Source organism: Buteo buteo, chromosome 4 (genome assembly GCF_964188355.1).
Source record: "Buteo buteo chromosome 4, bButBut1.hap1.1, whole genome shotgun sequence".
Classification (NCBI taxonomy): Eukaryota; Metazoa; Chordata; class Aves; order Accipitriformes; family Accipitridae; genus Buteo; species Buteo buteo.
In genome coordinates this window covers 6,763,887-6,789,758 of record NC_134174.1, presented here as the reverse complement: position 1 = coordinate 6,789,758, position 25,872 = coordinate 6,763,887, and the positions used below count along the sequence as shown (strand labels likewise).

Sequence of the window (25,872 nt, the reverse complement as noted above, 5' to 3'; positions counted from 1 at the left end):
ACTATTTCAAACCTTTATAACGCTTTGCTTTATCTAGAGTTCATTGCTTTTTAATAATCGAAACAAATCAACTCTTGAATCTTTCACAAACTTATCATTGATTAAAACTGATTTGCTTCATTGCTTTGAAATCATAATTGCATTTGGGATATTGAAGTGCATTATGTTGTTGAATATTCAAAGCAGCATCTCTCTTACTTCTCCTTTCTTGGTGCCCTCTTTACATTCCTGTCCATGTTCTAGAGATGGTTTTTGCTAAGGCAACAATGCCAAGGAACCTAATTCAGTTACACATGCAGTCTACTTCACCTTCTCTCAATCAAACCAGATTTGCCTAAACTTTAACTTCACTACTGTAAACTCTACTGCATCTGCAGCGTACTCATGTCCAGTGCTTACCCATGCATCTGTTTTTTCTTGCCTGTCAACCTTCCTGTTGCATATCCTTATGCTTATTCCAACTCTGGGTTGCTCAAGTTGCAGTTCTGACACTATAACGACATCCTTCCCTGTTTTCTGAGAAATAAGTCTTAGGCAATTTCTCAGATGAAGTCATGCAGTATTTCTTCAGCATTCATCATTATTCTAATCCCTCTCAACAAATCCTGTAAATAGTTCACACTTTTTTTTTTTAAACCAGTAGCGTATGTTTCAGCTTTCTTTGACTATGTGAATATTTGTGGAATTGGCAACTAGTAGCTTTTACTACTTTCTTCAGTCTTTCAGTTAATGGATTGTGGGGTATTATTTTTTGAACTTTATTTAATATCTGCTTTGGTGGAAAGTTGGGAACATTCTAAACTCAGCAATTAGGATACTATCCAATAATTGTATTTTATTCTGAACAGTATTCAAGACATGCACCAAGGTCATATTTTGCTTTGATACAATTGTTTTGGCATTTCTCCATCCAAGTAGTCTCTCTGAAGTTGAAGTTTATTTTCCAAGTATTTAGCTGCAGTTCTTTGTTCACAAGGGAGAGAATCTGAACAGCATTATTTTGATTCTCCACAGGTGCAGATGCCGAGCAGGATGCTGCTATCAAACTTGCCCAAGAACGAGCGGAGATAGTTGCCAAGTATGACAGAGTAAGTCAACTTGATAATAATTTTAAAGACATTTTATAATTAATCTTAGTAATATGTCTGTTTAAAGAATGAATCATGGTTCCCGCTAGCTTTTGTTTAAAATACTCTATGTAGTGCTAATCTGATGGTTTCATGATACACTGGCCTCTGGGTGAATTAAATTCTCCCTCCGTGGGGGATATTCTGGATAATGACTCAATCAACTCATTTTTTCAGGTGCATGGCAAGTTGCTTTGGGGCTATTTTAAGGTAGTGTAATGTATTAGAAGTAATGAAACCGGGGTGTTTGAGGATGCTTAATATATCTATGAGATCAGAAGGACTCATTTTATTTAATTTTTGGTTATGGTAATAGAAACATTTAAATCATTACAGAGAACTTAAAAGATGCCTGAACTGCATTGTTTGTCAGATTGCTGTGAGGAATTCGAAAAAGACCCTGGTCATATCTTTTTTTTTTTTTTTTTTTCTTCTTTCACCACTTATCAAGTAAAAGCCTGGCACAGAGTATGCCTAGAATGCCTACACTGTATTCACATATTCTCGTAACACTTACGGGCTTTATAAGTGTCATTGGAGTACTGAGCAATAGACTTGTTTGTAGAATTCATGAAACATTTTACATGCTAGACTTGGTGGTGTTTTGCACAGTGTGCACTTAAGCAAGTGGCTGTGGTTTTTTGTTTGTTTTTTTTTTTTAATAAGAAAAAAACATGCATGTGTGTGGTGGGTTGACCCTGGCTGGACACCAGGTGCCCACCAAAGCTGCTCTATCACTCCCCTCCTCAACTGGACAGGGGAGAGAAAATACAATGAAAGGCTCGTGGGTCAAGATAAGGACAGGGAGAGATCACTCACCAATTACCATCATGGGCAAAACAGACTTGACCTGGGGGAACTAGCTGAATTTATTACCAATCAAATCAGAGTAGGGTAATGAGAAAATAAAAATAAATCTTAAAACACCTTCTCCCCACCCCTCCCTCCTTCCCAGACTCAACTCCACTCCTGATTTTCTCTACCTCCTTCCCTCCAGTAGTGCAGGAGGACGGGGAATGGGATTTGTCTCTGCCGCTCCTTCCTCCTCAGGGGCAGGACTCCTCACTCTTACCCTGCTCCAGCGTGGGGTCCCACCCACGGGAGACAGTCCTCCACGAACTTCTCCAACGTGCGTCCTTCCCACGGGCTGCAGTTCTTCATGAACTGCTCCCGCGTGGGTCCCTTCCCCGGGCTGCAGTCCTTCAGGCACAGACTGCTCCAGTGTGGGCCCCCCGCGGGGTCACAAGTCCTGCCAGCAAACCTGCTCCAGCGTGGGCTCCTCTCTCCACGGGGCCACAGGTCCTGCCAGGAGCCTGCTCCAGCGCGGGCTTCCCATGGGGTCACAGCCTCCTTCAGGCATCCCCCTGCTCCAGCATGGGGTCCTCTCTCCCTGGGCTGCAGGTGGAGATCCGCTCCCCCCTGCAGAGGGACAGCCTGCCTCACCATGGTCTTCCTCACAGGCTGCAGGGGAATCTCTGTGCCAGCGCCTGGAGCACCTCCTCCTCCTCCTTCTTCACTGACCTGGGGGTCTGCAGGGTTGTTGCTCTCCCATGTTCTCACTCCTCTCTCTGGCTGAAGTTTCTGTTGTGCAGTAACTTTTTCCTCTTCTTAAATCTGTTCTCCCAGAGGCCCTACCACTGTCGCTGATGGGCTCAGCCTTGGCCAGCAGTGGGTCCATCTTGGAGCCGGCTGGTGTTGGCTCTGTCGGACATGGGGGAAGCTTCTAGCAGCTTCTCACAGAAGCCACCCCTGTAACCCCCCAGCTACCAAAACCTTGCCATGCCAACCCAATATATTTTGTGATCTGAGTGGTGGCCTCTCTTCATACCCAGTAACCTGTGCATAGCCTGTACCGGAAGAATATATAGCTGAAATATACTTAAATTTCTGCAAGTCTTATGAAAATTAGCAGTTGGAGTCGAAGAGAGGAACATGAGTGAATGCTTCATTGAGGGAAGACTTGGTGCTGCATTCTGTTTGACAGCTGCTGGAAGTCAGCATGGACCTTGTCTAAAGACTGCAGTATGTGCTGTTGTCAGGTGATGGTTCAGGAAAGATGCACTATGGAAATAAAACTAGTAGAAGACACTTTCTGGGGACCTTGATCTACTATCGTGAAGGTTAACAACAGCTGTAAGATTATTATGAGTCTGTGGTTGAAACCAGTGGCTGAAATTTACTGTGTGTGTAGCGGTGACCAAAAGAGATTTCCTGTGATGAAAATACTGTCCATAGGAGGTGGGAGAGGCGTGCTGCTCTCCTTTTTCTTGCTTGGTCAGTTTAGGACTAGTGTTCTTCTTCCCCACCTCTACCCTACTACCAGTGTGTCCCAAAGATCATGCTTTGAGTGATTGAATCCTGTTTTCTGTGTCTTAGCTTATTGTGTCATAAAACTTACTTTGGTTCTTTTTTTTTCCCTTCCCTTTAGGGACGGGAGGGTGCGCAGATTGAACCATGGGAAGATGCTGACTATCGTCTTTACAAAGTCACAGATAGATTTGGGTTTCTACAGTAAGTAGAAAGCTTGCAAAGAAAATAAGATTAAGGGTTTGCTACTATTACTATTTATGCTTTTTATTGTATTGCCTATTTGGTGAAAGTATTATTATGCCTTTTAATAGATCTTCTGGAAATGTTTTCTGTGTAAGTTTTGGGTAATCTTTCACTGTGCTTTTTAATTCCATTTCTATCTGTTTTTTAGTTCTGTAATGTCATCCTGCATAGGGAGTGAAATGCTTTTTAATATTTTATTTGGGAATGAAAATTGATAGTCTAGAAAAAAGATGAATTCAAGCTGAATTAAATTGCAGATAAATTTTGGTTTTAAGTAACTGTGTTATATGTAACAAACTTGAAGTTCTTAGAAGGATTTTAAAAAATCTTATTGTAATGTTGATCTTTAAAAAAAATTTCAACACGTTTAAGGTTACTTAATGATTGTATATGAACAACTGTGTATCTTAGTCCTTCAAAGATAAATATTTTTTAACTTCATGTATTTAGTAACCTTATTGAAGTCTCTGTTATTTTGGGACCTAATGTTGCATCTTAAAGTCAGAAAATGCCAGAATCCAGATTCAATTACCCTACAGGTACCTCCTTTGTAATAAATAATCTCTTTTTGGCAAATAAAAGATGAGAGTATTAAGTTGTATTAGGACTGTTGTGATTGGCAGATGTAAATATCCAGCTTGCAGAAACTGAACACAAGCTACTTGCTACTCTTGATAGTATCTAGTCAAGACTCTGCCATTCTTGGTGTTTGTCATTTATATTTGAATACATTAAGTGCAGTTAAGATCCAGAAAAATCAGTGATAAGTGGAAAACTGAGCAATAACTATGCCCTTTTATAGTATTGGGGGGGAGGGCTGTGTGTGTTTTGGTTTGGGGGGGATTTTTCCCCCCTCTTCTGTTTTGTAATGCCATTGTTTTTATAAGCTGTTAGTTAAAACAGTCATCTTTACCTGTAGACTGCCTTTGCTTGAATAGGGTGAGTTAATTTGGTGTGTGACCTCAAAAGAATTCTATTTTACACAGAGAGGTCTTTGTGTTGGTGAACTACAGCTGCAACACAATGTGTCTGGTATTGTAGCTGCCATTGTATGCATTCTTAATGGAGAATCGATGTCAGAATTATTTAATGTGCAGAAGTAATTGAAGACAGTGCTAAGTTCACCACTGACTTCAGTGGGAATCAAATCATGTGCCTTCAGATTTGCGAGTGGATTCTTGATTTAGGTATCCTTATGAACTCCTGAACTTTTCCTGTTACTTTTATTGTGATATTTGCCTTTTTATATGTTAGGCATTGAAGAATGTTATTCATGTATGCTACAGTTGTTGCTGCAGACGGTTTTCAGGAGTCTTGCATGTTATGGCTCCAATGCCATAGTGTATTTGAGATGCAGTTACGAAGGTGCTGCTTGGCGAATCAACATGTGCCCATGTGCCAGTTTCCGTGCTGCTGTAGCTGTAACTTAAAGATACTGTGGGCACCCTTACATCACACTGCAGTCATTCTTGTGATGTGACAGGGTAGATGGACCTTAGTCATTAGACCATACTTCCTCCCTAGTAATGTCTTCAGTCACCAATGCAGAATTCATTCTCTATATAGTCAACTTTAAGGGACGAAATCAGAAAGATTTATAATACATGAAGACTGCACAAATTAACAATGTCTATAGATACTCTGTCTTTTCACTAATTGTGCAATATTTGTTGCTTATATGCTAATTGATGTCTCATTTTAAGGCAGATTTCACCTGAGTCCCATCAAGCCTGCTTTATGATTCTCTAAAGCAAATTCATCGCAAATGATGTTTTTCTTTCCCTGAGAAATAAAGTCTCTCCTAATAGGAGAAACATAATTAGGATAAACATATCAACTGTCTTTCCCTGAAAAGACAATTTATATTGCAGTATAGATTTTAACTATGGTCCGTGTTCATGTGTACTGCGATACTGAGCCTGTGCAATCTACCATTTCTGAAAGGAACTCCTGTTCCTATGAGAATTTGAAATTAAGCAGTATGTACCAAAAGCCTCAAATAGTTGTCATCCATTAGAGCCATAATTCCCCATGACCCGTATGTCAGGTGTTTACAGTGTAAATTAACAGGCTGGTGCATATTGCAAACTGGAAATCTGGGGACAGTATCAAACTTACTGTACTCTAGCTGAGATCTGCAATGATTTGTAATCTTGTTTATACTGACATCTTAAAATACTAAGTAGCTGAAAAATGTCTTTTGTATCAGAAGGCTGCTGGATGTGGGGAACCTGACGGAAAATTAGGGCTTGTTTTCTCAAGCACAATAGGCCTTGATTATTAACAGTAGTTTATAAACTTCTCTTTCTCCTTGGCTATGACCTGGCTGCAGCTTTCCTTGGCTCTGCAAAGGTGCATTCAAATTTCAGTTGATTGTTGATAGGGCAGAAAAGGTAAGTTTGATGGGATGAGGCACTCAAGCTGTGTAACTTGCCACTGAGAAGATGATGGGGGAAACTAAAGGCTAGAGACTTTTGAAGAGTAGTTTTGGTCTGGATCTATGATTCTTCTGGTGTTCGAGTGTCCTCATTTGTGTGTCAAACTGGGAATTAGTAAACTTGAGGGGAGGTGCCATTTTATGTAACAGTGTTGAAATTGCTAGTGGTTGGAAACAGGTATGACATTTCCCTTCAGGTGAAATCTCTCACCTTAAGGCTAACCTTTATTTAAGACCCACAGTTGAAGTATCTGACTGCTTTGGTCGATTATAATTGTTGTTGTAGTATTTATTGTTTGCAATAGTTAGGACTATCTTTACCTAGCACTGTCTTAAATTTTTAATAGCTGCTGCCTTAAGAACACAATTTAATTTGTTCACTGTAGTACTTTTTTTTTTTTTTTTTTTAATTTTGCAAGTCTGCAAATGAATATGGAAGTTCTAGTTTACTTTGGATATTAAAAGGAAATTGGTGTGGACAGGTTATTAAAATAGCTATTTAAAACAAAAAAACCTGAGTTAATACCTAATGAATTTAGGGAACAGGAAAGTAAGTTCAGTGAGAAGTACCGAAGCATTATAATAATGAGACTTATTTGAAATGAATAAAGGGAAGTTTTAGAGTGAAGCTGGATATGAAGAGAAAGTTTCCAGCAGACACGCTAAGCTGCAAAACAGCCCCATGGGGAGCTGAAGGGGTCTGCCTCTTGAGATGTTTAAGACCAGATTGTACAAAACAAAATGCACCTATGAGGAGTTTTGTCAGTGGGCTGACTAAATTGTAATGGGTGTGTTTTCAGTAGAGTAGCTCATAAATTGTAGATGAGAGGCATGCATGAACCAGAAAGAGTTAAAAATCTCATTATTCGCTAAAATGTAGAAAACTTGTCCTTACCAATTACTGTTGTTGTGAGGCTGTAAGGAAGTGGTGGTTGTCATGGTTTATTTAAGCCATATGGTGTTGCGGGCAAGCCAGTCTCAACTTGTGGAATTTTTTACATAATTTAATTTATTGCCAAATAACACAACATTCTGATTGCTGATTTGGATATTGGGGGGGGGGGGGGGGCGCGCAACATAAAACTTTAATGGGCACCTAGGGGAAACACCTCTCTCCCCTCTGCCTCCAGGACAAACTTCCCCTGTTTTTTGCTGTGGGTTACCCTTGGCTTGCCCCAGTTCTTACGGTGAAGCCATAGGCAGTGCAGGGGGTGGAGGTCCTGCATATAATGATTTCTTTCTGCTGCTCCTGGTTTCTTACTTGTTTTCATCTAATGCTCCTTGTGTCTTAACGCGTTTTCTGCTGCCCCAGTGTGGGTCTCTTGTGGGCTGCAGTCTGCTCAGAGGCGTCCCCTCCACCCTGGTGTGGTTTGCCTCCTTCTGAGAGCGCATCTCCAGCCACGTCCCCAACATCATCTCCTTCCATGTGTCTCTTCTGCTTCTCCCCACATCTCCTCCATTTCTCCTGCCTCTAGGAGCTGTCATGCTTTTAAAAATATGTTTTTAGTAGAAGCATCATGGCTTCCTCCAACTGACTGAAGTTTTGGCAATGATGGCTTGGTTGTAGCAGTTTTGGAGCTGGCTGAAGCAGCCGTGACTGGCACAGGGCAGGTCGTGGCCCCCTCCCACATGAGTCACCCCTCCAGCCCCCAGCTACTGAAACCCTGCCAGTTCTACGCAGTACATGTAACGATGAGAACTGCCACTCTGGGTATGGAGTCAAGCACTGGAAACTCATTGGCACAAAGAAAGTAACTGAGATGTTGGCCAAGGGAGCCTATGTCTCCTGGACATGTTGGTACCAGGACACTGTAAGCATGACCGTAGTTACTAGATTGTTGTACAATCCAACTGTGTGTTTGCTTCCTTCTGTAAGGTTGAGGTTGTATTTGGAGAGGTGCTTTCAGTGCGCTATTTTCCAAGTGAAAAAAGGCCATTTCAGAGTCCAGAGGTCTCAAAGAACTCTGAGAACACAGATCAGTTCTGAGGGTGCTACCCTTTGGATGTTGATGTGCCTTCTCATAGCTGAGATTATGCTGCACGTATGCCACCTGGACCCAGTTGATAGCTGTTCATGCTTTCCAGAGCACTATTTCCAATCGTGTTTTGTTAATCGCAATTTACAAAGCAGTACAAGAAAGGTAAAGTAGCATTGGTTCATCTTGATACCATTTCATACAGTATTAATTCCATTAGCATTGTTCATCTGAATTAATACAGACTTGTTTCTATGAAGTACTGTTGGTCTTCCTCAATGTCACCTGGTATACATGGATTAGTGCCTATTCAAACTTTACTCTTCACTTACATAATATTTGTCTAGGAGAAGCCCATGTCAGGGAGCTCATCTTAGTCATAACCACAAGTCTTGAGAGAGCAGACCAGTGTATTTTTTACAGGTGCACTGTGGTTACCTATAATCCTAAAAATATGTTTAAAAAAACCCCAAGGCAGCAACACCCCTACCCAAAAAAATTCAGGCATGGTCCTTACTTGATACAATTTATTTTCCAGTGAAAATTGTGCTGGACTCCTGATTTCACATTATAGTGCAGGAATGCTGAACAGTAGGGCTGATGTTGAAAAATACCATTCATTTTCCAAAGGAACATTTTTTCCTCCAGAAGTCAAGCACCAGTGTTTGTACATACAGTCTGCCAGTGTTTTGATAAGATCAAATATTCTTTTCTAGAAAATGCATGCTTGAAACTTTATCTGACGGATAGTTTGTTCTATACCTGTAGTTCATTGAAGTCTAGCAGAGCATCTCAGGGCACCACAGTAGTGCTCAGATAAGCCTTAGTCTATAATATATGACTTTTTCAAGAAAATATTTTAGGAATGGGAGAAATGCCTCAGATATTTTCACAGATAGTCATAACAAAAACTGTTTCAGCTGTTTTTGGAAATGAAAAAGATGGAATGTGTTTGGTATTCATAAAAAATAAGGTTTTGGGTGTTTTTTTTCTTTTTTTTCCTCTTCTTGGATATGTTGTGCCTTTTTGGTCAATATTGTGTCAAGCTACTTTATTCTTTTTTTTTCCTCCAGATTTAATAAAAAGTTCTCATTTCATGCTCAGAATACACACACAAAAAAGCACCAGAATGTTGCAATTAAAAAAAAAACCCAAACAAACAAGTAGAAAACAAAAATAAACCCCCTACCCCAGAAAACCAAACTCCAAACACCCCACACCCCACAAAAAAAGTAGTTCTTTTCTGTCTTATCTTAGCCTGGCTAAATTTTAAAGTAAATGTTCTTAATCATTTCACTGTGGACTGTTCTTGGTAGAAACTTTACCTTGTAGATACTTCTATTTGCAGTTTTTCTAGCAGCAGTCATTGATAAGGGAATAACTTCAGGGAAGAACCTAAAGGACTTTCTGAGTGTCTTGAAGCTCATAGCAGGCATTCCAGTAATGCCTTGGGATCTGGGATTTCCCCCTTCCCCCTCCTTGAATTCTTTGGTTGATTTGTTACTGCTTTGGGATAGCTAAAAAAGCTACTAGAATTGATACATTATTCCTTGGGTGGTGGCAAGTTCCCTACTACTACTAGAAACCTTTTAAAAGATACTTCATTTCTTTTTCAAGCTTGCAGTTTAAATAATAATATCTATATTAATTTGTCTATTTAGAAGTGGTGATTATGTGAATGATTTTTATAGTTAAAAATTATTAAATGTCTTAAAGAAACAAATCCAAATGACAGTCAATGTTTTGTAAATAAATAAGAATTTAAGCTTTAACTGAAGATCATTGAAGCACATATTTAAAGATATATTTTCATGAATGTATCCTTGTATTTATTTTTTGCAAATCTCTCCAGCTAGCTACAAGGACAAAATAGCTTTATTCTTTCCCCTTCTTCCCTGTCCCGTATAATGTTAACGTTGAATGGTCACAAGAGCGTGGGCTGATTGGGGTTTGCAAAACAGCCTAAACTTTGTACGTGCTCCTAAAATAGGGTAGAAGCTGAAAGCAGCATTTTGCAACTCTAAATGTCAACACCAATTTCATGTTTAAAGAGCTGGTCCTGTTTCAGGCCTTTCAGCACCAGGCCAAAAGTCAGAGAGCGGGATAACGGCCTCAGCATCTTCCTAGGATGGCACAGAAAACTAAAATGTGAGCAAATCCGAATAGCTAGAAGTCATATTCCTTTACTTAGGTCTCCACACCAATATACCCCTGTTCAATATACTGCCAGGTTCTGTGCTTCTTTGTACTGAAATCTCCAAGTCACTGAAGGACATTGCCTCTCGAGGATGAGACATCAGCTGGGATCATTCATTTGGTACCTGTTGGAACTAGTGATTTCAGTCCTTCATCAGATAGCAAAAAGTATTAAAAAAAAAAAAAAATTCCACACCTTTCCTTTTTAGCTAGCAATTAGGATTTATATTATCTGGTCTTGTTTAGCCATACTTGTATGTATATTCTTGTTTGATTCTTTTATTTATCTTTCGCTGTACATCACCCAGCTATGAGGGAGGCGTTCAATTTTCTTTTATAAGAAAACTTTTTAAGACCACAGTTACGCTTTTCTAAGTAAGAAGAAAATAACATTCCTTTTTGGAATTTGGGGCAGGTACAGCTCAAGGCCAAATTTTACTACTCTACATTGGGAAACATAGGTTATGACTAATATATGCTGACTAATATGTTGTGGAAAGCATTATAATTGTTCCAGTCTTAATAGATACAAGGTAGATATAACAGAATAAACTACAATTTATTTATTGCAACTTCTGAAGCACTTTTTTCTTTCCATCTTTCATTGATGAATGCCATCAACTGAATTGTCCTGTTAACTTTTGATAATGAGCTGTGAAAATCATAAGCCACCATGACATCATTTAAAAAGTGCAGCAACTATTTTAAAGACTTGCTTCTTCAGCCTGCACAATATGAATTCTTTTCAGGTCTTGTTATTATCAAGGTCTGTGTTAACTTGTATTAATAATTATTACCTTACAGCAGTAATCAGTATTGTCACAATTTGTAGTCTAACTTGGGTGATTGAGCTTAAACATGTTTTTCTTTTACTACCTGTCCAGTAAATGGAAACTGGGAATGTATGTGCAGTGTGGCAGATGCTCTTATGTTGATAAATATCCAGGGATCAGTGTAGTGAGGTTGGGCAGATGGGAGGTTTATTCTGCAAGGTTGTGGGGTTTTGGTGGTGGTGGTTTTTGTTTTTTTTTTTTTTTTTTTTCTTCTGCTAATGGTAGAAAATACAGATGTGTTTGGTCCCCCCCCGCCCATTCATGAAGCTTTCTTAAAAATTTGGGTTAGATTCTTGTACTACTGTTACAGTAGCTCTGCACTGATTTTGATGGAATTGTACCAATTTGCAGAAGCTGAGAATCTGACTCATGCTCTTATTCTTTATCCCATGAGTCTATTAAAGCAGTGAACATGCCTTTAGAAAAGTTTGCTAATGCTGCAGATTATTTCGTTGCCAGAGGCACTTTTCAAATAGCAGAGTTGGTTGGGTTTTTTTGATTTTTGTTTTTTTGCTAAGATAGAAGCCTACCTGCTCTTCTCCATCAAACTTTATTCTTTACAAAAATGTATTGCATTTTTATTAGCTCTGTAATGCATTTCTGCAGCATGCTGCAAAACTGAGCTAGGGGACCAAAGAATGGAAAGCTGAATCAGGAATTGTGAGATACTCCATTAAATGTCTCCAAATGAAGCTATTGAATTCCGCCCCCCCCCCGCCCCATGTTGTTATTTTGCCCCTAACTTTTTAATAAGGAGCAATATAATGAACAACTCGTTATCCTCTCTCTCATTCTGTTTCTTGGTAATTTATACATAGCATTGCTGGACAATAGTCCTTGTCTCTGAAATATTCTTTGTGCATTCCTTAATACTTTCTACAATGTGCCTGTGGAACCACGTGTCCAGGAACAGTACTTCTTACACAACTAACCCTGCTGATTTGAGTAGGTACACAGGTGAAGTCTCTCCAGATAAGAGGTGTAAGGACTGGTCTCTGAGTGTTCTTGGCAGCAAAAGCAGTTATGCTGAGAAGCCAAAAGTTTTGGGTAATAGAAAGTAGAGAAAGAAGCATGGTGGCTGTAATTTGGTAATAATCAAAGTAATATTAAAAAAATAGGAATTTTTATATAATTTCCATTTCAGATTTTTAGTAGAAAAGGCTGCACATCAAAGCTTAAGGAAGGAGCTCTAAGGTTACTAAGAGAGTTGCAAAGTTATTGTTCATAGTGACACACAGACACTATTCTTAATTTTTTAGGCACAGTAAGTATTGCCAAACACGTTAATGAAATGTTTATTCTTAACAGTTCAATTATAAATGTAAATCTTACTGCATTTGATATATCGTGGTCACTCAGTAGGGACTTGCTGTCATTTTCCTCTCTTTTCTTCTCAGCTTTGTGAGACAGGGTCAGACCTACTTGTCAGGAACGTGGCTTAACTCTTCCCTTCCTTGGGGAAAAAAGTGTGCTAAGTTCAGCCTCTTTCAGCTGCCAAAGACAGATCTTTATTTAAAAAAAAATTCACATCTCAGATGTTAGAGAAAAGTTGTGTTTCTCTTAATTCTCTTTCTTATTAAATATATGAATATGCCTCACTTTGAGTAGAATTTGTCATGTGACATTATAAAGATTTATTATGAAAACTCCATTGTAGTCTTGCATTGTGTGCAATGGATTCTGCCTTCTAATATGTGATACACTTCCCTGGACAGATTTTGCTCTGAAATACTTATTGCTAATCAATGTAGTGAGGAACTGCTTTAAAAAAAAATAAATAAACAAACACCACAAATTTCAGCTCTATTTAATGTTCTTTCCTTTTGCCCTAATGTACAGAGAATATAATTTTTATTTGAGGAGAGAAATGGAAGTTTTCTTGGGTTAGTAATTGAGATTCAGAATACATTTTTTTTTTAAGGCCATGTTCCTAGCATTAGATGAAATTTTTTGTTTTCTTTGCATACTTTCTCAGGGAACTACTTCTAAAAGAATATTTTAATTGCATTTCTGTATGACAAAGCCTGCTTTGAAAACACAGCAGCGATGGATACATAATAAACATTAATGAAGAGGTTTTACAGATTTTACTATTTATCAGTTATGGAACTCCTGATAAATTGAAATGAATCTGATTACTATGCAGTTGTGAAGTCATGGGGCTAAGTTTCAGAGACAGATCTTTCAGAGACCAAGATAAATAGGCAATTTTATTTAAACATCACTGACAGTGGAAGAGTACTTTGGACTTCCTGTAAATTTTACTTAGTCGTTATCCATTCTGACTGTTTTAGTTTACAGCTCTGCTTCCATGATGGACGATGAACTTTGATCTCTGCATTCGTCTCCAATTATGATGATAGTTGCATTGTGGTCCTTTTCTTTACGTTGATGCGTTTGAACTTGCAGTGCTTCCTTAAATCAGTCTTATTTTATAATAGCATGTGGTCAGAAATGTTGCTTTAAAATGTGTTTTTGTTGCTATGAGACACGCTTCAATGCTTTTGCTGTTCACTTTTCTTCACACTTGCTATTTAAACAAGTCTTTTTTGCCAGCCTGATGGCAAAAGTGGTCATTTATTCAAAAGCTGTTCCATGAAGATTGCCTGAACCAGACCTAGCAGAAGGGAGAGGAACCAGACTTTCTCTCCCAGATGATCACCTGTGAGCTTCACAATCAGACAGGATCTTCCAGTATTTGCACACCACTTGTGTTCTTGGTGGTAGAACTTCACCAGGAGATGGAGGAATTGCCTTACTTCTGCTTTTGGCTAGGTCATTGTCTGAAATATGCTTGCTTTAGAACCTTGTAAAGCTAAGGAGGCTATTTGAACCCAGAATCAACTCATTTTATGCAAGGCTTGAAGTCACCTATTTTGGACCTGTTTGAAGAGAAGCAGTCAACCACCTGTTATTTGAATAACAGCTGAAGAACCTACCTCCTGGATTCATATTTATAGCCACAAAAGTAGTAGGATTTCAGGTGTATCTTTCTCAGCCATGTTTTTGTTGTCTGGTTAATTTTGGCTTCCACTGGAAAATAAGCAGCTTTGCCCATGTGCTGTGCTCTCACGGTTGCAATGGTTTTTTTTTAATATCCATGTGTCTAGAAATTACCAATAAATTTTTCTGTAATTTTGACTGCTAATTTCAGTTCCTTTACAAAAGCATTTAAGAAGGTCTCTTGAATTCAGTTTTGTTCATTTTAGTGAAAGTTGGTTGGGGTTTTTTTTGTGTTTTTGATTTTTTTTAAGAACCATTTGAAAGGGGTTTTGATTTTTTTTTTTAAATTTTTTAAATTTTATTTTATTTTTCCCCCTTGTGTTGCCATGATGATCTAGTGTATGGTTCTTCTGCCACTCTCCCTTCATGCAGGTTCTTCCTATGGAAGGAAGGAATGTTCTGTTATTATTTGCTATCATTCAGAATGGTATGGGTTTTTTTTCGTAAAACTGTGTCACGGTTGTACCCATTTCTTTAGCTTATTCTTAGGACTAGAGTTGAAATTTGAATTTTAAATCCATTCTTTCAGCTGAGTTAGTCCAGGCTGTCACTTCAACAATCCTCTGCAGATACAGAAAGAAATGAGGTGAATGCAGTCCCGCAGATTTGATTGCAAACACAAAAGTAAACTGCAGGATAATTTTGCCAACTAAGGACAAATAGTGTGTTTTCTGTTAACAGCTGCTGCTACTTGATTTGAGTAAAAGATCACCCACGGTGTACTAGGAATTCATGAACTACTTCCTTTTATGAAAAGAGCTATTAGGTAGCAGAACTGAAAAAATGATTGAATATGGTAATGTATGATTTAATTTATACAACATACTTAGTGATACACATTGGTTTTGAGTTACTGCTTAAGCTCTAAAATGTAAGGATTTAACATTATCATTATTACCACATATATTTCCTACTGTATTTAGCATTTGTAGAAGATTAAAGTAACTGAATATAGGGAATGGCCAGAGTCTGCTTCACTGGCACTGATTATTAAGGGTGCTAAAAGAGGTCTGGGGGTAACAGTTTTTAGAAGTGCAAAGCTGCTGCTACTCTTGACCCAAGTGAAAAACCCATCAAAATGGAATTTTAGACTGCAGAAGATTATTTCATAAAAGCAGCAAGTGTAGGTACATAAAGCATTGAGCTTCAGCAGCGAACAAGCATATATTGCTGGAACACTACCATCTTAGTTAATTTATGTTGGAATGTGCTCTGCATAGCACATGAATTTTAATTCAGATGAAGCTGCCAACATGCAAGTCCTGGATCGCTATTAATATATACTGTAAGTGATCTGTACAGTAACTAACCTTCAAGCAGTACTTAAAAGCAATGTGTATATGTGCTTAAGGAAAAAAACCTAGATGTTTTAGACATTTATATATCAAATATAAATCAGAAGCAAAGTGATTCATTCTTTTTCATTTGTCTTTTAGCCTCTTGAGAGTTTTAAGGTAGCTTAGACTACTTTTTATCTTTTTTAAAAACACTTGGAATGTGATTCTGAGAAGATGTTTTTAACCTCAGGGTTTGTTTATGTTCAACTAAAGTGACATCAGAAATCACTAGACATGCTACTGTGCTCAATTAAGCAGATTATAGATTTTTCTCAAAGGTTTTCTGATTCCAAGCTGGGAAAACCTTAAAGTTTGCATATAGAACATGTCTTTTACTAAAGACACAATGCCACACTGGCATGTGGCAGTGAAAATACAGGTATCTTTTTTGCTGTGAATTTCTTGACCATTTTTTATATTGGCAATAAAAACTTTATAGTGAAGTTATCTTCTGCTAATCAGGAAAGTATTTTACTCAAAAGTCACCACTTTTGAGATTTAATTGAATTTGATAAATCCTTTGATTTTATTTTATCTTTTTTTCTTTTCTCTGAGACTGTGCATTACTTGAGACTTTCTGGACAGGAGGTACGTGTTCATGGCACTGTGGCGTGCATATTGGCAGCAACATCCACAGAATACACAAACAAAAATTGTAGCTAAAACCTAGTCACAAAATCACATGTGATCCAGTCTTTTGCCAGCATTAAATTCTTTCTTGCAGCATATTTCCTGGTAATTATATTGTGGAATATCACGTTGGCTTATCCCGTATGTTAATTAAATGCTTTGGCTTGCTTATGAATTTTAACAAAACTTCTGAAAGCTGTTTCTTAATCTGCTGTAGTCACCACCCCCATACTGTGCAGAGGTTATTTGGTGGAAATTAAAAATGGATGATTGCAGTAGCAGAGCTGCAATTATTTTGATAGACAAACACAATCAAAATTTTGAGTTATATAAGTAAAATGTGTAATGGAAAGAAGGAAGTAATCCATAGTATTTTCTGTGGGGAAAAATCCATCATTTAGTTTGAAAACCAGCTTTCTTACTTTCTCCTAAGTTTTCAGAAATCTGTTCCATGTCATTTTTCAAAACCAATAATACACTATTGCTATGAATTTCCATTCAAAGGTTGGAAGACTAAAGCAATCATTCATAATCATAGTTCTTCTGAAAATTAACTTGTTTGGACTAAAGGATCTGGATTCAACACTAAGTTGTGCTTTAGATTTTTGCTATAAAGAGTAGAATAACTTAATCATAGGTCTAAAGAAAGGCATGACATAGAAATATTGTTTTATTTCTACTTATAATGGTTAATGAGTTTTTTTCAGTTGACTTCAGAAAACATGTTGCTTTGTAGCCCATCTTGTGTCATAATGCAGACATAAAAGTAGTTGTCATAAGTAATGATGCTGTGCGACCTGTGAATTACACAATTAGTTTTATTTATCTTCCCTTCTATGAGTTGATTGTGAAGCACTTTTCAGCTAGTTTTAGAACAAAGATCAGTATGTATATTATATGACATGACGCAGTAAAAGCTACCTGGAAACAGTATGTGTGTGTGTGTGTGTGTATATATATATATATAACATAAGGTGTCATTCTGTTCCAAAGCACTGTTGTAATTATCCATAATATTGTGTATTGCTTTGACAGTTTTATGTGCCATATATTGGACACTGAAAGGGAGGCAGACCTAAGAGGACACCTAGTCAGTTCGGCGTTTATTGTTGTAGAATTGGTTTCCCAGTGTGAAGATACTAATTTTTTTTGTCTAGTAAAGCTACAGACTCCTACAACTCAATTCTGACAAATTACAGAGCGTAAAAACTGTTCATACTTGGGAAGATTTACTTTTTCCTAATACATCTGAGTCCTGAAATGTTGCTGCAATTTGTTACTCAACAATCTGAGTTCTATATTGTATAGCACACAAACAATTCCATTTGTACTAAAGCCTTTCTTGTTCAGATATGTCAGTTGAATTCTTCCCTTCCTTCTCATATCTTATGTGTGTATGATCACTATTCATAAACTTATTTCATGACACTTTTTCTTTTGAGTTTTATGCCTTGCTAATGTTTTTGTGGATGTTTCGCATAAATTCTTTGATCATAGAAGTTTCAAAATGACTTTTTTTTTTTAAGAATTCCTTCAAAATAATTCTCCTTGGTGGTAGCAAGTATGTTTTCCTCATGGATTTAAATACTTAATGTTGCATCACAAATGAAAAACTGAACGCAGAGCGTCTATTTCTTCATGATTAAGTCAGTGAGACCACGAAGATAAGTGTTCTGCAAGAAACGTTTCCCACATTGTATAATATATGTGACACCAAATATGATTTCAAAATACTTTTCAATTAAAATGTGCATGCAGTGATACAAGGTGATGCTATTCCACTTAGTAGTACTTTGAGGACAGCATGAGAAAATAATTGACAAATAGTTTGAGAAACTATTTTGTGTAGGTTCCGCACCACAGATTTTATGAGGATTCCAGTTTTTTAATAGTCATGTTATAGTGAGTTCAGTAATATAGGAATATTGAATTTAATTGACTTTTTTTTTTTTAAATTAAATAATGACTTGCACATATCACAATTATTCCTGCAACATGTTTCGGCCTAAAGGACCCCAAAGTTCTTCATGGTGCAGTGGCTAATTCTGTCTGGGGTAAGAAAGAGTACAGTAAGTAGAGAGAATTTTTAAGCAAGTGGTGTGTCTTGAAATAGAAGTTAAGAGAAATGAAAATAGAGCTTACACAAATTTTAAATGTAAAAGCTCTTTGGGCAAGTAAGCTTTGTGGTAAAGATTTTTAGTCTATTATGGTCAATTTTTGCCACTTTTTTTTTTTCCCAATGAACAATTGAGTGTTAGGCGTTATACAACTTGCAACTGTGAAGAATTGAATTGGTCCTCTGGAATTTACAGTTCTGGGGTTATCAACATATCAAGGCTGCTGATTATTGCACTAAACATCTTCCATTCTCAACTGAAGCTGCAACTGATGGAGGAGGCTTTACATTTCTTAAATTTATTTAAGCCAAACTAGAAGCAGTAAAATGCTGTGATTTGAGCCAGCAGGGAACATATTTGGGATTTAAATACAAATGTAGGAAAAGAATAAATCTGAGTGACTAATATGAGAAAGTCTTTCCTTGTGTTTATTTCGAACAAATATATCAAAGTGCTGTTTAAAGAAGACTGATTTAAACAGCAGCAGTGGGTAGGTGACTGTAAGCTTGTTAAGTCTGAGACTTTTCAGTTTATTTAAACAACCACTGTAACTCGAGGAGGCTAATTACAACACATGGCTTAATAGTAAAAAACATAGATCTGCATGTTTAATGTTCTGAAGTGTCAGATATTTATGCATTTAAGATTAATATTTCTTTTAAGTTATCTTGAAAAATTCATGAAAACCTGTGTTAACCGTCATAGTGGATTTAAAGAGGTAAAATCCATTCATCACTTATGATCTAATAAAAATTTCAATGAAGTCCTTGTTCTTCAAAATGAAATCCTGTTTCTTTGAACTTACAGGCTTTATAATCCTCACCAGAAGGTGGTAATAGTCCAGATTGAAAGATAGGAAGACGACTTTGGGCCAGCACTGCAGATCACCACCAGTGAGGATCATGGGTAGAGGTCCTGAGTTCCAGTCAAACCTTGGAGTCTAGCACTTCCTCCCAGTGAAATGTCTTTGAGGAGCTTTCTAGTAGGAAACTTAGCATGCCTTCATGTGGACCCTGCTCCTTACTGGAGTTAGGATTTGGTCCCAGCGTTTTGCAGGTCCCAAACCTGTAGACAACATCATCAGAACTTTCTCTTAATGCTGTAACACCAGAGCTGCTTGGCAGTGGCACCCAGAGCCCTTGAGCTGCTGTTGGATTGCAATGTGGGCTGCCCAGCCTGCAGGTGGAAGGCTGTAGTTTTTATGCCTGGGGCAAAGGCACTTACCAGTTGTAATGGTTCTTGATTCCTGTCTGATGAAAAGGGTGAATTGAACTACTTTGGCTCTTTCTTTATTGAGGACAATAGAGTGTTAAGATTTTGTTTCTGCTAAGTGGAACCTTATTTACAGGAGTTCAGTTAAAAGCTGTGTCGGTGACTCCTCTTTTGGATATCAAGTATTGTATGGTTCCAAGCTAATTAGGTTAATCAGTCCTGTTCTCTTTCTCTGTATCCCCTAAATGAATATTACTTGAGCTATTAAAGGAAAGTAGTCATCTTAGGGCAGGATGTGGCTATATTATGTTAATATTGTTTACTACTTCATGTTATTACTTGGTGAAGTACACAGATAAAAATGTTGAAAAATACAAGTTTAAATAGGCCGGGCATGACGGGAGAAGATTTAAGATTAAAAGAAATAATGAAGGTATAACAATGTTAGATTGGCTAGGCTGGGGCAGGAAGGGGAAGATTCATCATTATAAAGAAAAAAAAGAAGGTACAATAAAATTACACTGCTTAATAGACATTAATTGATTTTGTGTCTGATCCCACCTAATCCTTTTTAGGAAAAAAAAATACAAGATGCTTCTGCATAAAACCCACATACACTAAATGGAAATGTATTTATTTAAAGTATCTTTAGGGACTTGAGTTTGTTTGCCCACTATGCCTTTCCTTCAGTCCTTGCAGGGTAGATTTGAATATTATGTATGTGAGTACATGGGCGTGGTTAGTGCAATCTAGTTAATTGAGAGGAAGATCTCCAGGAACTCCTACGTTCCAGTCCAGTGAGTTACTGAGCAGCCTGGGGCAACTCGCTCAGCTGCTGTGCTGCTTTGCTGGTGCTCAGCTGCTAGCACCATCTCAGGGAATAAAAACATGGGGCTGGTTTAATGTGCTCCTGTGGAATTTTAGTGCTAAAAATATATAGGTATGTGGTATTAGTGCATAGCTGTGCAGCTAAAGAAATAACGAGGGATGTGGTCATAAATTTGCTGCTAAATTAACTTAGTGAGGGGGTATGGTGTCTGCTTCCCAGGACAAAAGACCCTTTTCACTGCTCGGTAGATTCAGCCATGCCTTTTGATTGCACACCGATGGTAACTTGCAAAATTAGCAAAGAGCAATTCCGTAGTAAATCATGTGATTCATTCTTCCTTTGTGATAAAGTAAGATTTGATTAATCTTTCATGTGATTAGCTTCCATGACGGATTAGCAAATGTGAAGATAAGCTGCCAAGTGGTACCAGTTAAGCAGAGGAGTTGCTGTGTCCGGTGTGAGTCTGCAGGGATGTGGAGCCATCAGATTGGTGACTTCCATGCTGCTGGCAGCAATGGAGGAAAAAGAGTTTCTTGTGTGTGCAGCCAGCTGCTGGTGTGATCTTGTAGGGCCACAAAGAATGAGGCTGCTGTGCGCTCATCTTGCTCCGAGACTGATGCTTCTGGTGGAAGTAGACAGTGACTGCAACTGTCAATGAAGAATTGAAATTTTTAAGTGACGTTTGAAAGGTTTAGCAATCTTTGTACTTAAAACCAAACCACCCAAGAAAACCCCCCAAGCAGATTATTAAATTGAATTTTTTCTTCTCCTTTGCTTACTTTTTCATTTCTGTTCAAATAAGCTTAATTTCTAGGTGTTACTTGGCATACAAAGGGCCTACTTTCAGTTTATTAATTTAGTTATATGGGACTGTGCACGATACTAAATTTTATAGCATTTACAACCTAAGGTAGCACTGAATATAGGCTATTTCCAGTGCATTAGACAGATGTTAATCAGATTTTTTTTCTTTATTTTGATGTTGTTCATCAAGAAAACTTTCAGATTCTTGGAAAGTGCTTCTGAATGAATGGATTTTGCTTTTTGCAATGCTGTTCAAAAGGAGCACTCTCTTGGTTTTTAAATTAGTTTCTAAGCTGTGTACTGGAAACTTTGACTTGTGTGTGTGTGTGGTCTCTGAAAAGGTGTTGATCGGAGCAAGCTTTTCCATTAGATGAGGTAATTCAGATGTATTTCTTTATTCAAATATATCTTCTGAATCTGAAACTGCATCTTTTAAATGAAATAAATGAGATCAAATATAATTCAGGCTTTTTGCATCAGACCGTTCTTACATGGACTGCAGCAGCAACTACTTTTGTAGCCTTCCCCAGTGTGTTTTTCACCCTTGCACAGGTTGATACAGGCCTGAAATACTGGGTTTTCATGTTCTCACTATAGAAAGCTATAATGGTGTGGGTAGGATTTTTTTCATAATATCAAGACTCAATAGGAATTTTTTTTTTTAAAGGATTTCACATAGTGCCTGCTTTTTAGCGCCTTTTAAACAAGATTTGTTGGGTGTGTTATTTATCTGATCTGTAGAGCAGAAAAAGGGAGCCTTGCTATTTACAGGTGAGCTGCTATGTTTTCAGAAGCTGCAGGTGATGCAGGCAAAGGAAGGCAGGCTGATTTGGCATCAAAGAGGTCCAGTTACTTTTGATAAGAAAAACACAAGTTTCATTGATGAGAAAAATAGAAGTTAGAGCCCTCAGAATGAAACTATAATAATATAGATAAATAATAATATAAAGTCTGAAAATGTATCTGTTCAAAGGCTGCTTTTCAAGCTTTCAATTAATAACCTGCCTTTTTAGAGTTAGGCTAAGAAGTGAAAGCAGTGTATTTTTGAATATTAATTAGATACCTATTAATAAAGCTGATTTCTGTGGTTTTTTTTTCTACCACCTCCTCCCTGTTACTCAGTGAATTTTCTAGAGTTTTGAGAAAATGGAAGTTAACTCTCCTAAGTCAAGCAAAGTTACAGTGCCTCAGTGCCTACTCAGGGCACAGTAGTAATGGAGGAAAACCTTTTATAGGGGCATTTCAGCTAGCAATAGTATGGTCTACTAAACAAAAAAATTCATTTAGGTTTCAGTTCAGTAGTACAGCACAGGGTGCTTTTGCGAAAGAAAAATGAACTTTCTGTTAAGTCCTTGCATTTTGAAGCTACGCAACTCCTTTGATTTAGAAGATTTAAGATAGAAATAATTCTGGTTCTGTACTTAAAATATTGTAAGTTTCACGGTGTTTAAAAAAAAAAAAAAAAAAAAACACCACCAAAAATCTCCAAGGGTTCCTGTGTGTCATTGTCTTAGTTCTTTAAAGTTCAGAGTTCTTGTTTACTTGTTACTACATATTGCTACTGTAAATGATTACTTGTAAGAACCTATATAAAAATGATTTTGTGCCAAGATTAACCAAGAGTAATACAAACTTTGTTTTTGTTTTCAGTCCAGAGGAGCTTCCTGTCCATGATGCAGCGATAGAAAAGGTAAGTCCAGTGTCTTCCAGTTTTTTGACTAGGCAGTAAACGTTTACAGATTTACGACTTCTAAAATATAAGTCATTGTGAAATGAGGAGATGAAGCGTTTTAGTGATTTGCATTCCCAAGGAAACATGTTCTAAGTCCCATAAGGACTGTGGTCCTTGAGGCCGTGTTAACTTGCCCGCAGATACCTTGCGGCCCCCCGCAATCTTACACTGACTAGTTGCAATGAGACGTGAGTCTTCCTCGCCCATTATATGACCTAGTAAAGGAAATAGAGCTACTTAAGAAATCACACCCGTCTCTGTCCTGAAAGAGCAAGAGCTATTGTCTCTGTCATGAGCTGTCATCAGCTGTGCTGGGTGGATGGATTGTCCAAGCGAGGTGGTGCCTTTGATGCTGAGGTGTACATTGCCGTCCCCTGAGGAGTGTAGCGTGCTTTTCTAGTTTGGTAAATGGTGACAAATATCCTGGCTGCCACTGGAACGTGATGCTCTCCCTTGTAATGTTGAGTTGACAAGCCAAGTGTATTCTGGATGTGCAAGACCTGTCAGCAGCTGGTGCAGGCCCTAGCTCAAAAATCTTTCTGCTGCTGGAGGGTACTAGAGGAGAAGTTTGGGAACTGATGTTTTGGGAATGTGGAAAGCTTTTATTAAAATAATCGGGAACAGAATTTCTATTTTTCTGGGCCTAGTTACTATTGGTATTTCCCCTTGGTCTGTCAGGCCCATTGTTGTCTCCAAGACCAGATCAGATCCTTCTTGTTTGTCCATATTGATCTTCTGTATCATCAGAAAACTTGAGATAAAATATTTGAAGCTGGAAGTTTAAAGTTAGCCCTCTTGGCTGCAAAAATAAGTAGAGTGTATGGAAAAGGGATGGAATGACTTGTTCTAAGTCAGCTCAGCTCCCCCAGTGTTAAGAGCAGCAGTGCTTCTGAAAATAAATTATTCTGAGCTTCAGTATAGAGCTAGTTAAGAAATGTTTCTTGTAAAAGAAAGGAACTTCTGAGTCCCTTTTGTTTTGTGTTAGTTCATGTGTATTTTTGCATCTGCAGCCTGAAATACTTGTATTTTTCTGCCATGTTTCATTACATTTAATAACATACTGAGTGTATATATAATTTCATTTCCATCAGAAGGACACAGCAGGGTGGTGAGTCTATGAGCATAAATACTAGACAGCTTGCAATTATTGTGGTATATGTGTTTTGAAGCTCTGATTCACTGTGGCTTTGTAGTTAGCCTTGAATTATTGGGGGGAAGTAGTGTCTCAGTTCTCTGTCCCATATTGTATTCATGCTGTCTCAGACAAAATGTCAGCATAAAAACTGTATTTATTGAGTCAATGTTAAATTGCAAATCTAGTGCCTTTTTATAATCATACAGTAATACTCCTCTATTAGGCTCCTGTTTATACTCCTGATGATATCCTGACCTCTGCTGGTTTGAGGTTTATCTGTCTTCTGTCAGCAGTGTTTGAATCTTTACAATTTTCAAGATACCATTCATAGGATAATTAATGTGTCATCTTAATGTAGGCTAAGACTAAAAGCTTTCTGTGCAATATCTTTTGAAGTCACTTACTTGGCAGAACTACTTATGCTTTCCTTTTGCCTTACTTGCAAATTTTAAAAAACATTCCTAAGTCATGTTTTCTTTTCGTTTGCAACTTACGTAAAGAGTTGTGTATCCTTGTGAATTTTGAATCTCTATTCTTCACATATATTCTAGTGTAAAGTTTAAGCTGGGTTTTCTGTGTGTGTATTTATGTGTTTGTGTGTATTCATGTGTGTAATACTTTTAGAATCGGCATTATTACTGTGAATGCAGAGTAATTTTGAAGCTTCATTACCTTGCTGGGCATTTGGTGACTTAAATGCATTGAATCATTGTCCTACATTATGAACTAGTTAACCTTCAGATGAATTATCCAGCCCATCTGAGATAAAACTAGGGGAGGAAAGATCATCTAGAGGGGAAAAGTAGGCAGAGAACTGACCTCAGGAAATCTGGAGTCTGTGTCTGACTGTTTTTGAAGTGCTATGAAATGTTTTGTAAGTCATTTTCAGTTTGTTTGTTTTTTGTCTTTGGTTTACTTGTTTATAAATTCTCCAGGGAGCAGTGCAGCCAGTTCTGTTTTTTTCTGAGGCTTCTGCTAAAGTATTGCTTTAAGCCTCAGCTCTAGCACACTTGCTCTACAGGAAGGTAGAGTGCTGCACAAAAGATGGATGCTTGCCAACTTAACTTCATCCTTTTTTGCTTTCCATAGTGTATTATTTACTGACATGAGAGTAAGAAACCTTCTCTGCTTCAGTTAGGGATTCTGTTATTCCCAATAGCAAAAATGCTTCAAAGTGTAAAATGTACTCAGAAGACAGATAAAAGGATTTTTTTTTTTTTTTTTTTTTTTTTGGTGACAACTACATGGAACTTGCCTGAAAGAGCAGCAGCAGCATCCCTCTACTCTGCAATGAGCTGCGTCAGATCTATCCATGTTTTCAGTGTTGCACCTGTTAGACATGAAAGTGAACATAATTCAGACTGGGAAAAAAACAGCTAAAAGTTTTCAACAACTGAATACAGAAATAACTGCTATTTTGACTACAGTAGCATCACTTGAGAACTGGGATAAATTGACACAGAAGACATAAAAGCTTGAACAAACATACAATTGAAGTGAGCTTCTGGCTCAAAAGACCAAAAATCTTGAAAGCAGATCAAACATACAAACAAAAAGACTGTGGGAGCAGATAGGGCTTTATTTTTCTTACCAATTATCTGAACAACCTGTTGAGGGCAGAGACCTTTCCTGACTTGATAGCAATGTTATTCCTGCAATCTATACTATGCCTAGAGAACATCTGCTTTAAGAGATGTTAAAAATGGTTATTTTTTAAAGGGGTTGCGAGTGTGGAGGGGAATCAGAAACAGTGTTGTGAAACCTATGAAATCTGGGAAGCAGTAGTTTTTCTACAGTTCCCCTATAACCTAACTCTTAAGAAGAGTGTTTTAAATAATTTTTTAAAAAAAAAGCAAGTGGTTGAGGTATTACCAAATACAGCGTGGAACCTGAACAAGAATGTGGGCAGTTGATTGCAACATGAATATTTAGATAAGTTAAGGTTGAAAGA

General features: G+C 37.7%; 1 protein-coding gene across 6 annotated transcripts in view; it reads left to right on the top strand.

The window, feature by feature from the left end:
- USP6NL (USP6 N-terminal like) overlaps positions 1 to 25,872 on the top strand; it is a 129,804-nt gene that overhangs the window by 56,320 nt on the left and 47,612 nt on the right. For all 6 annotated transcript variants that reach the window (XM_075024646.1, XM_075024648.1, XM_075024647.1 and 3 more), the window contains 3 exons: positions 1,015 to 1,088; positions 3,556 to 3,638; positions 22,705 to 22,744. In XM_075024646.1, the coding sequence (XP_074880747.1) occupies positions 1,015 to 1,088; positions 3,556 to 3,638; positions 22,705 to 22,744 (197 nt within the window). The remainder of the gene's footprint in view (positions 1 to 1,014; positions 1,089 to 3,555; positions 3,639 to 22,704; positions 22,745 to 25,872) is intronic.